The sequence below is a fragment of the Microtus oregoni genome, unplaced genomic scaffold, assembly GCF_018167655.1.
Source record: "Microtus oregoni isolate MIOR12 unplaced genomic scaffold, Mior012 000036F_ref0000092, whole genome shotgun sequence".
NCBI lineage: Eukaryota > Metazoa > Chordata > Mammalia > Rodentia > Cricetidae > Microtus > Microtus oregoni.
In genome coordinates, this window is record NW_024543095.1 from 22243026 (window position 1) to 22255296 (window position 12271).

General features: G+C 41.9%; 1 protein-coding gene across 2 annotated transcripts in view; it reads right to left on the reverse strand.

Moving 5' to 3' along the window:
- Nucleotides 1-12271, reverse strand: part of Nadk2 (NAD kinase 2, mitochondrial) — a 51912-nt gene that overhangs the window by 14950 nt on the left and 24691 nt on the right. For both annotated transcript variants that reach the window (XM_041631285.1, XM_041631284.1), the window contains exons 4-6: nt 10603-10684; nt 3944-4027; nt 2262-2398 (exon numbers count right to left, since the gene is read on the reverse strand). In XM_041631285.1, coding sequence (XP_041487219.1) covers nt 2262-2398; nt 3944-4027; nt 10603-10684 — 303 coding nt within the window. The remainder of the gene's footprint in view (nt 1-2261; nt 2399-3943; nt 4028-10602; nt 10685-12271) is intronic.

Sequence of the window (12271 nt, forward strand, 5' to 3'; positions counted from 1 at the left end):
CTAAATTATCAAATATATTTGTAATCTCAAACCTATTCCTTTATTTAAAAACACAAATGCAAGCACTTGGGAGGCAGAGGCAGGCGGATCTCTGTGAGTTCGAGACCAGCCTGGTCTACAAGAGCTAGTTCCAGGACAGGCTCCAAAACCACAGAGAAACCCTGTCTCGAAAAACCAAAAAAAAACAAAAAAAAAACCCAAATGCAAGTTTTCTAGGCAGTGTTTCCTGCTAACACGAGAACTTAAGTTAGACATCAAACACACATTGAGATAGCTCTCAATTTTCTTAGAAATACATCTACTAAAAATAAATTCTAATAAAAACACCCTCTAAACAGTCCCTTGACGCAGTAAATACCATGCTGTTAATCCTAACAGTGGCAGTTATAGAATTATAGCGACACCAGTGTCCAATGCTGCTACTGACAAACCTGAAACCACCCTGCCCCAGACCCTAGACACAGCCCTCTCGGCGCTCCCTCCCTCCTGTAAACCCTCTCGGCGCTCCCTCCCTCCTGCAAACCCTCTAGGTGCTCCCTCCCTCCTGCAAACCCTCTAGGTGCTCCCTCCCTCCTGCAAACCCTCTTGATGCTCCCTGCCCTCCTGCAAACCCTCTTGGTGCTCCCTGCCCTCCTGCAAAGCCTCTCGGCGCTCCCTCCCCTCCTGCAAACCCCACTCACACTCTGCCAATGCACAGGGTTTGGGGACTTACTATCACTGCTTATGCAAAAGATTCTTGAGTTCTTTCAATTCAGATTACTGCCTAAAATTTTGAGACATTTTCTTGGATTACTTTACTTTGGCCATTTTTTTGTTGCTTCCCCTACCTGCATCTGTTAGATGTTCATCCAGGACACTAAACTCCAACTTACATAGTGCAAGTAACTCGTGTCTAGGTCTGATCTCTGCATGGCATTTACATCTCTCAGCAGATGTAACTACTGGTGAAAAGACGTGAATCACCATCTTTTGAAGATACCAATGTTTCATGGTGTGGTGTGCTTGCAAGTGTGTGGGTAGCTGGGGTGTGTGTTGTGTGTGCAGGTGCATCTGTGACTATTCATGTGGAGGCTCCAAGTCTGGCAGCGCAGTGTCTCCCTTGGTCTCGCTCCACTTCACTGACTGAGTGAGACCTCTCAACTGAAGCTGGAGCTCACTGATCCCGATAGTCTTGCTAACCAAGCTTGTGCTAGGAACCTTGCCTCTACCTCTGAGTGCTGGGATCCGAGGAATGTCACCCAGGTTCTGGGGATCCAAACATCATTCCTCACACTTGAATGTGAGTCCTTCATCCACAGGACCATCTCTCCAGCCCAATAGAAGCTTCTTTTAGTGAAAGATAAAATAAAATTTCTACCTATAATAACCAAATCTTACCTAATAATTACTAGTTTCAAAACTAGTAATGGGAATTCATGTATACATAATTCCTCAAAATTTATAAGAGCAATTTATTTTTTTTGAGGGACAGAGAATCTTTCCAGCATGATATGAACTCAGACCTTAGAAACACGCTAAAATAACAAAGTTATCAATCACTGGGACCCAGCAGAAAGGGCGTGCAGTGGTTAGGTGGTGTGGTTAAGATGCTATTTCTGAAATGTACACAGGAATTTTTAAAAAGAAAAGAATTTTTTATAACAGTCTGTGAATATTTCTTTTGTGATTTTTTTGTACCACATAAGTTTTAGACTTTCTGAAAATAATAAGAAAATATGACAAAATAAAAATCCACAAAGTAAGACAAAACTGACTATTCACTTTAACCCTCATACAGAACAGCTGCAAATTACCATCTTCCAGGATTCTCCTGAGTCTACTTTACAGAAACCTCACAGCTGGACGAAGGAAGGTTTTAATCAACAACTACAATAAATAAGTTAAATACAGAGAGTAAGAGCGTTAAGTACACACATAACTACAGAAACATATTTATGTAATCTCTCATAAATCAGCTCTTCAGTCTCTCCTGCTTTCTTCTGACTTGTCGAAGGTCTTACCCTAAGTGTCAACTGTCCTGCCGAGCAATAAATAATTCATTTCTAATCAACTAGCTTTCAAACCTGTCCTAGAGACAGTTCATCTTGAAACATGTTCTACTTCTTTGGATTCTAATTATGCCAACAACAAAAGTGTAAGGCAGCAAAAAGTACTATTTTAAGAGTTACTAGTCGCACTAAAGGCAAATTACATGTAAATTATTGCTTCAAAAGCTTCAGACGTTAAATAGCGACCCCAAGGCCAACATCCAGTCCACCTACTTTCATCTTCAGTTCTTTCAATGTTGAAGGCTCTGCTGTGCTGATTCAAACTCAGCTGCTGTTCATGAAGATCCACGGGAGTGGGGTTTATGCCAGTCCCCTCCAGATATAACCGGATACGCTGCCTCCACAACCACCTGAAAGCGAAGAAAGGGAAGTCAGAGTAAAATCAACTACACTGAAGTGAGGATAAGACATTACAATACCTCAGCCTACTCAGTATGTGCAAGAGCAGCTAATCATAGGTTGAGCATGCTGGCATATATATGTCTTTAACATCAGCACTGGGGAGGCAGAGGCAGGCAGAACTCTTGCATTCCAGGCCAGCCTAGTCTACAAGGCTGTTTCAGAACAGCAATACCTACATAGTCAGATGCCACCAAAAGGGGAGAGGGGTAACTAATTATTCCATGAATAGATTACAGCACAAACTTCTGAAGTCGACAGGTCCCACTGAAAGGTGTGTGTACATTTAATTCTCTTTCCAGATGTTGGTAATGTCTACTAGGCTTATATAAAACCTACAAGGTAATCTAAATTAAAATCTTAATAATAAACTATTAAATCCTTAAGAGCTGGACATAAGCATGTGTTTGCTCAGCAAAACCTCTAACAGAAGGCAAACAGAACCCCACTAAGGTGAAATGTATTAGATGAACATTCATTAAAATTTCAAAATGGTGATTTTTTTTTTTTTTTTTTTTTTTGGTTTTTCGAGACAGGGTTTCTCTGTGGCCTGTCCTGGAACTAGCTCTGTAGACCAGGCTGGTCTCAAACTCACAGAGATCCGCCTGCCTCTGCCTCCCAAGTGCTGGGATTAAAGGCGTGCGCCACCATCGCCCGCGGTGATTTTTTTTTTGTTGTTGTTGTTTTGCTTGTTTGTTTTTCAAGACAGAGTTTCTCTGTGTAGCCCTGGCTGTCCTGGAACTCACTCTGTAGACCAAGCTGGCCTCGAACTCACAGAGATCCACCCGCCTCTGCCTCCCAAACACTGGAATTAAAGGTGTGTGCCACCACTACCAGGCAATAGTGATTGTTTTTAAACAATAATAAGAAAAGAAATTATGAAATGGCAAATAGGAGCTGCTTACTACATCTACAGACATAAATGAGAATTCAGTAAAAGTGATTTCAAAAAAGAAAAAATATTTCAAAATGTGGGTCTCCCAAGCACTCCCACCCACTGATCAGCTCTTCAGCTCTGAGAAGTATGTTTTTAAAAATTCCATCCCACTTCCTTAAAAAAACACTTCATAGATAAGACAAAGCTACTAGGAAGTACAGCCTGGTTGGATTAAACATACAAGCATCCATTCATTACCAGGTAAAAGTACAAATAAAACTGAACCTTCAATTTTCCAAACAGTTCCTCTCTTTCTACCAAATGCTAAGAACATGTATTAGTAATAAGACTTAAAAAAGCAGGGGCAAGCTCACTCTGGCTGAAGGAGTACGATCTTCATTTGCAATTGCAGACAAGCAACATTTGTCGCGGCTGCTCTCCTCTGTTCTAAGTGGACTAGAAGCTGGGAGAGATCTGGGACTGACTCTTTGCGGTTTTTATAGCTAATTCTTTAATGATGAAGCACCCCAGCTTATCTGCTTGTCCTTTTCTGAGCAGCAGCAGCAGCAACAACACATATTGACTAAAGAATCAAATATGAAGAGTAAGAACTTCCTACCTGAACTCACCACGAGAGAACTTCTGTAAGGCTTCAGGGAAGGAATGTGTGTATCGGACAGGCAGACATAAGTGACCTTCAGACCTGGGGCGTCAAGGAATGTTCAGGCGGTATAAAGGGCGGAGGAAAATGGGGAGAGGAGAAAATTCAGAGCATTACTGAACTACAAAAATCAGAGGCCATTTTTCTACATGTCAACCTTGTACTTCCATTTCTGCCACAAACTCTCCGTACCTTCAACAGCAACAACAAAGACTAAACCAATCATAGTTCACAAGCAGCTTTAAGAAAGCACGCCTTGTATCCCAGCACTCAGGAGGCAGAGGCGCAGAGGCAGGTGGATCTCTGTGTGTTTGAGGCCAGCTTGGTCTATAGAGCAAGTGCTAGAACAGGCTCCAGAGCTACACAGAAAAACCCTGTCTTGAAAAACAAAAACAAAACGGAAGGAAGGAAGGAAGGAAGGAAGGAGGGAAGGAAGGAGGGAAGGAAGGAGAACTATACCCATGTCCCCACACTATAATGAAACTAAAAAGAATAGCAAAGTTCTTCTACCAATCACCCTGTCATCTTACCAGTGGTAGAGTGGGATCCTTGCCTCTTACCTCTAAATTACTTAACTATTAACTTCAGATAAGTCACTCTAGGGTTGTTTATTTCTAAAATTGTGATGAGTACCAACCACACAAGGTTTCTCTAAAGAATCAAACTGTGAATGTGTAAAATCAAAAGATGAAAGCATTTAGAACCACTTAAGCTATTCTTAAGCAAAAGCATTGAGAAAGCTTATCCCAATATAACCTTTCACGTACTCCAAACATATTATAGATGAAGTTACAAGAATTCACAGGTTGACGTGGAAGACAAATTAAAATGGTTACTTGCAGAGCTGGAGAGATGGCCCTGTGGTCAAGAGCAAGCACTGCTCGTGAGGACAGCAGGGGTTCAGTTCCCAGCACCCACACCACATGGCTCACCACCATCTGTATTCTAGTTCCAGGGGACCTGACACCCTTTTCTGATTCTGACGGCCATGAACTCACAGACTATATCCCACACAGACACACATGCATAATTAAAATAAAATAAAATGTATAAAACAAAAATAACTGAAAATTACAAGATAGTAAGATTCCTTTTAACTACTTATAGGACAATGACAAGATATCCAGAAATTTTCATTATTATCATTCCTGTGGTGTGCTAGTCTTGAAGGAATGGCTGAGAGGAGACCTCACCAAAAATACATCTTGATAATAAACTAATATATTGTAAAATGTAAATTAATGAGCAGAAAAAAAAGAGTACAGTTAAGCAATGTATCCTTCTACAGAGGTCAATAACAGACAGGACCTCATTTTTTAAATTGTTTATTATTGTTTGCTTATTTTGGAGACAGAGTATCACAGAGTGCTTACAAGTCTAGGTGCTGAAACTTTAAGCCTGGACCAATGATGGAGGAAGGTCATTGGTTAAATAAAGAAACTGCCTTGGCCCTGATAGGTTAAAATTTAGATAGGCAGAGTAAACAGAACAGAATGCTGGGAGGAAGAGGAAGTGAGCTCAGATGCCATGCTCCCCTCTCCCGGGCAGACTCAATGAAGCTCCAACCCAGGATGGACGTAGGCTAGAATCTTCCCAGTAAGCACACCTTGGGGTGCTACACACATTAGTAGAAATGGGCTAGTCCAGGTGCGAGAGTTAGCCGAGAAGAGGCTAGATATAATGGGCCAAGCAGTGTTTAAATGAATACAGTTTGTGTGTTGTTATTTCTGGTGTAAAGCTAGCTGTGTGGGAGCTGGGCGGGACGAAAAGAGGCCCGCAGCTCCTACAACAGACCACTTGAACCACATCTGTTCTCTAGGCTTTTAAAATTCTTATATCCACTAATACTTTACACAATGTTTACTATATAAAAGGAAACACGGTCATTTGACAGAAAACAGCTCCCTAGGTCAAGCATAGTTCCACAGAAGGCTACACTTCCTCATGACGTCATATATCTGATATCAGCTTGAGCTCCAGGTATCTGAAGGCCTGGCTTAGGCTACTAAATCCATTTTCCAGATTGCTTAAGGCTGACAAGCTGGAGCCAGCTAAAAGCAGGAGGTCTCGGTTCCTTGGATGAAGGCTTTCTTCACAGGGGTAACTAGGCTGACCTCAGTATCCTGGTAGCTGACCAGTTAATGAACAGTTCAACACAGAAGCTGCAATGCATCACTTAGAACATGGCTTAGAACTGTCGATGTCATCCCTGCCAGTCCTGACTGAAATGGAGAGCAGGACAGAAGCCGAGAGGGTGGGAATATCGGGATACTAATGAAGGCTGACTACTAAGGCATTCAAAGGCTATTTACCAGGTGCAGCAGAGTGAGTGTGAAAGACAGAAGAGACCAACTGAATGAAATTTTTAATTCTGATTGAGTCCATGCGAACCAGCCATCTTAAAGCTGATATTCCGACCCAAATGAAACCCTGAATGCCTGTAGCCCTAGATGACTTTTGACCTCATGACAAGGTATTATTAATACAGCTTTCTCTTCTCTCTATTTTCTATTTAGAACAATAGAGTTTTAAGAGTTGTTTTGTCTTCTTGCCTTCACAGGCAAATCTAAGGTCTCAAAATCTGACAGGTTTATGACTTAAATCCAGCTTTTTAAACAAAATACAATCCAGCCACAAAATTGCTCAAGTTCACAACCTCTTAACTTAATGATATAAAAATAGGCTACTAAGAATTTCTAAATCCCATATCCATCAACACTGAAGAGAATCAAAGGTTAATTGCTAGACTAATGATCTTGCTTTCTGAATCTCAGAGAACGTTAATTCAGGAAGGCTGAATTCCCAGGCTTGCTCCTAAGATCCTTTAATTACTCTCATGCTTTAGCAGTTTCCTCAATGCTGTGTACAAAACTGCTAATTTCAGAGATCGTAAGGTCCTATACTCAAAAGAATTAGCCATGCAACAGCAGAGACAGGCAGAAGAGAACAGGAAGAGGTTATGTGTTGTCTGTGCTGGGAGCTGGGAGGCCTCTGAGGCCGCTGAGGCCTGACTAAGAACCACAGCAGTACATTTTGACACTCCATCTTGAGGGAATGGCCACGGGTAAGCCTGGCATAAGCACACTCTTGGCAGAATGTAAAAAGCATAAAAATAGCACAGGCCTTCTGGAACTCACTCCTTCGAATCCTCCACTATCTCATATGTCAACCAAGCCTCTGACCAGAGCCAAAGCTCGCCTGGGTGAGTCTCCAACCAAGGTGTGAACAGATGCTCGTGTGGTTAGCACTCACACTGAGCCTTTTGGGAAGATTCTGGGCCGCTCCTAAAAGTTCAAAACCACACATGCCTTTTTTTCAGCTGAAGACTATGTAGAAGCCTGTGAACAGACGATAGATGAAACTGGGGGAGCAGACAAGAAACAGATGGCCAAAGAGCACGTATATTAGCTCAGGGATTTGCAATGGATCCTGAAGGTCACAGGGGAATTGTACAAGATTTTAATTAAAGACTAACTATAATTAGACTTGCACTTTAGAAAAAGACCATAAATTGTGTGTAAAATGTCCCCCACAGGCTTCTATGTTTGAACACTTGGTTACTGAAGTATCTTTGACAACAGCCTATGACAGTCTGAGCTATGTTTAGTGGCAGTGAAAACCGTAAGAGATGGACTCAAGAGGTTCTAAACAAGGCCTGCAAATGATCAAGTCAGTGTCTCTGGTCACGAGCCCTGGGTCTAACTCAAGAGCTATGGGGAGTCGATGGCTTCTAGGAAAAGCAGAGTTAGTTTTCTATTAGTGTGTGGCTCCTGGTGGGTCAGTCTACTCCACTATTTAACTATGTAAAGATATGTTACATGTGTTAATGCTGCATTTGTCTAAATATGTAAATATGTGTTATATCTGTTTATGCTGCAGAATATCACTAACTGTGTAAAGGTGTGTTATATCTGTTTATGCTGCAGAATATCAATAACTGTAAAGGTGTGTTATATCTGTTTATGCTGCAGAATATCACTAACTGTGTAAAGGTGTGTTACATTTGTTACTGTGCCATTTAATTATGTAAAGATGTGCTGCATTTGTTTCGCCTGTCTAAGGCACCTGATTGGACTAATAAAAAGCTCAGCAGCCAATAGCGAGGCAGAAAAGGGGTAGGTGGGGCTGGTGGGCAGAGAATAAATAGGAGGGGGAATCTAGAGAGAAGAAGAGAGAAGAGATTGAGGGAAAAAGAGAGGGAGATGCCCAGAGATAGAAGACAGGCAGCTGACAGACAGACACAAGAAGCAGTGAAAGTAGGACATACAGAAAGAAAGGTAAAAAGCCTTGAGGCAAAATGTAGATAAAGAGAAACTGGATAATTTAAGTTATAAAAGATAGCAAGAAACAAGCATAAGCTAAGGCCGAGCATTCATAACTAATAAGAAGTGTCCCTGTCATAATTTCGGAGCTGGCTGGTGGACCCAAAAAGAAAGCCTGTTACACCAGTAGATAGCCCCATACCCGAAAGTTTATGGGCAGCACAAATTGAATCAAATGAGTTAAAAAAAGAAAAAGTGAAGTTGTTGAGGGGGTGGGGATAGAGGTGAAAGTGGATCTGGAAGGAGTTAAGGAGAATATGATAAAAATTCACAGTATAAAATTTCAAAGAATTCATTTAAAAGTTTTTTGACAAAGGCAGAATTCCTAGAATTTATCAGCAGTTTGATCAAAGGATAAGGAAGTAGTCACAACTCCATCACAGGTAATGGTTCCATTTATCAAGAGAAAAGCAATGACCGTTTGTAGACAAGCTGCTTTTTTAGTACATCTGACAAAAAGCCAATTTGAAAGAACAGCATTAAAAAAAAAGAATAAAAATAACAGGAAATTAGGACAGAAAATAAGAACAGCAGATAATGAAGCCTTGCAGTTCAGTGAAGGTGACCATCTGTGGACCATTTCCTAAGGTAAAGTATCTAAGTGCTAAAACTTAAAAAGAAAAATTCCAAAGAAAGGAAGGGTGAGTTGGCCACGCTCATCACAGTTAAGAACTAGACTTCCTCGGCGGGATGGGTGTCACTGTAAGGCTCCGAGACAGTGAGAAGCATCACTAAGGATTAGGACAAGAGCAGAGGATGTTCTAGACAATGAAAGACAAAAGGACCCAAAATACAATCTGTGAAAACAGCATTATAGAACAGTGACCAAAACTAAGTTCCTTTAATAATCACAAAGAAGAAATCACAGTGGTAGAAAGAAAAGAAACCTGCAAATGCTACACTTAAACCCCCAATTCAGAGAGACAGAACCTACAGCGTCTGCTGGGTTCAGGATGGCACTGGTCTCTTACACAGTATCAGCAAACTTGTTGAGGACAAACTCAGAAAAGCCTCAACGGTTTAGAACTGGGAAGGGAGGACACAACCTATGTTTGGGGCTCAAGAGAAGTAAAAGGGACAGTAACTGAGCTGCAGAGCTGCAGCAAAGCCTGGGTGAGGCTGCAGAGCTGCAGCAAAGCCTGGGTGAGGCTGCAGAGCTGCAGCAAAGCCTGGGTGAGGCTGCAGAGCTGCAGCAAAGGCACAGCCCTGGGGGAGGGTGGCGCTGCAGGCTGAGAAGGATCACAGAGAAAAGGGAACCCGTGACAGAACAAGATCTCCTACCTTCATCTCCTCTGTGAACGTAGGGAGGGCTTACGCAAGGGAGAACAGGATGCAGAAGCACCCAAAGCAAGCAGATCTTCCTGAGTGGTGGAGTGGGGAAGAGGGGAGAAGAGAAGGCTAAGTCTAGAGATCTCGGTGAGTGGTTACAACTCTATATCAGAAGTGCCAGCAAGTCTCATACTTCTAAGATTTTTTTTTTTCTGGGTGATTTTTCAAATCTAATATAGGAATAAAAAGGATGGCATGTGGATCTAGAATTGACAGAAAGATAATTATTTAAAAATATTTATGGAGCCATCAAAATGAATAAACTGAAAATAGAGGGGACCTGAGCACTGAATACTGAAGGGCAGACCTGCGAGGGGACAAGACCGATGCAAAGGACAGCCAGCGTGCTCCTAGAAACGAGACTGTAGAGGTGGGAAATTCCAGACTAATTTTATACAGTCCAGGTATGGTCATGACTCTAGGTGGTTAGGATAAAGAAAAGAGTAAGTATCAGTAAAGCTGGAAAAGAAAAAACTAAAGTTTGCAGACAAATGAAGCCAACGCAGAAACTCCCATACAGGCCGGGCAGTGGTGGTGCACGCCTTTAATCCCAGCACTAGAGAAGAATATAAAACAGAAGGAGACAGCTCTCAAGCTCAGTCTCAGTCTGAGGATTCGTGGTGGCAGGATCGCCTATTTCGGTCTGAGGTAGAGGTAAAAGCCAGGGGATGCCCACTTTGCTTTTCTGATCTTAAGGTTGAACCCGAATATCTGTCTCTGATTTTTATTATCCATGTTACAACCAGGAACAAATATGCTTGCACTTTAACATCATGCACTATGGTAAAATCCTTGAAGCAACAGAGTCCCACATCATGACTACATAGAGAAAATGAATAATAGATTCAAAAGTTTAAGATTCATCAAAAATAGGCAACACACAAAACAAAGCAGAAATGGCTCTATGCAGAATATTTAAAAATTAGTCCTACAAACCAGTCACAAAATAAACATGTTCTTGCTTACCGTTCTGGATCAGTGTTGACCCCAATGACAGGTTTAAGTCTGTCCAGAACTTTACTCGCTGCCAGGAGCATTGTGCCATCACCTAACACAGAGTGTGAGACACAACCAGACTTGTCTTATAAAGCAGTTTCAGCATCATTTTTAAAACTAACAGTTTTAACAACCATGCCCTCCTAGCTGACTGACAAGGCTCCCCTCCACCTATTACATCTTTGTACTGCGCTGCACCTGTTGTACCGTGCTGGGTCTGCTGCACTGTGCTATGCCCCTTACATTATGCTACGCCTGTTGCACTGTGCTGGGCCTGTTGCACTGTGCTGGGCCTGTTGTATTGTGCTGGGCCTGTTGCACTGTGCTGGGCCTGTTGTACTGTGCTGGGCCTGTTGTACTGGGCTGAGCCTACTGTACTGGGCTGAGCCTACTGTACTGTGCCTGTTGTATTGTGCTGAGCCTGTTGCACCACGCTATGCTTGTTGCACTGTGCTAGGCCTATTATACTGTGCTGTGCCTGTTGTACTGTGCTGTGCCTGTTATATTATGTTATGCCTATTGTATGCCTGTTGTATTGTGCTACGTCTGTTGTATTATACTGAGTCTGTTGTATTATGTTGAGTCTGCTGTACTATGTCTGTTATACTGTGTCTACTGTACTGTGCTATGTCTGTTGTATTGTGCTGAGCCTATTGCACTGTTATACCTGTTATAGTGTGCTGAGCTTGCTGTATTGTGCTTTCCATGTTATACTGTGCTATGGCTGTTGTATTGAGTCTGTTGTACTGTGCTGAGCCTATTTTTCTGGGCTACAACTGTTTTACTGTGCTGACCCTGCTGTTCTGTGCTATGCCTGTTGTATTATGCTATGGTTGTTGTACTGTGCTGAGCCTGTTGTACTGGACTGAACCTGCTGTACTGTGCTATGTCTGTTATATTTTGCTGATCCTGTTGTACTGTGTTATACCTAGTGTACTCTGCCTGTTGTATGGTGCTATGCCTGTTGTACTTAATGTGTTGGGCTCGTTGCACTGAATTAGGATTTCAACTGTGCCAAGACTGGCAAAAACAGAATTTATGTTAGAAGACTGTCCTGCAGGCTATGCTGCACGTTAGGGAGGCTGGGCGATTTCTCAGCTCAACAACATACTAAATGACAATCATACCACCCAACTGGACATCATTACTCTAATCCCAAATATCTCCTTCCCTGAAATTTATGGTATTTTAGTGAAAACATATCCAACCATGGCCAACTTTAATATATTCTCTCCAGCAACTACTTGATTTAAAGTTGGATAAAATGGTCACTAATAACAAAAATCAAAATAAGTACATGTTGGTGTCCTGGGGCCAAATGATGAAAACCTCAATAAAATATCACAACTGGCTCTTTATTAAGACTGCCATAATTAAACCAAAATACATTTACCAAATTATCTTTTGAATCTGAAGGTAAGACACAGAGAACTTCACAGCACCAAGAACTATAAATTAACTAATATTAAGAAAAAATGCAACAACAAAAACCAAACCAAACAGAAGAGTGTCTCGCAGGACTTGAAGGAATCAAAACAGCTAAACTCCAAGTACCTGTCGCAGGACTTAAAGGAATAAAGACAGCTAAAGACCAGGTACCTGGCGATAACACTCATGGAAAATCCCACATCCCAGCCCC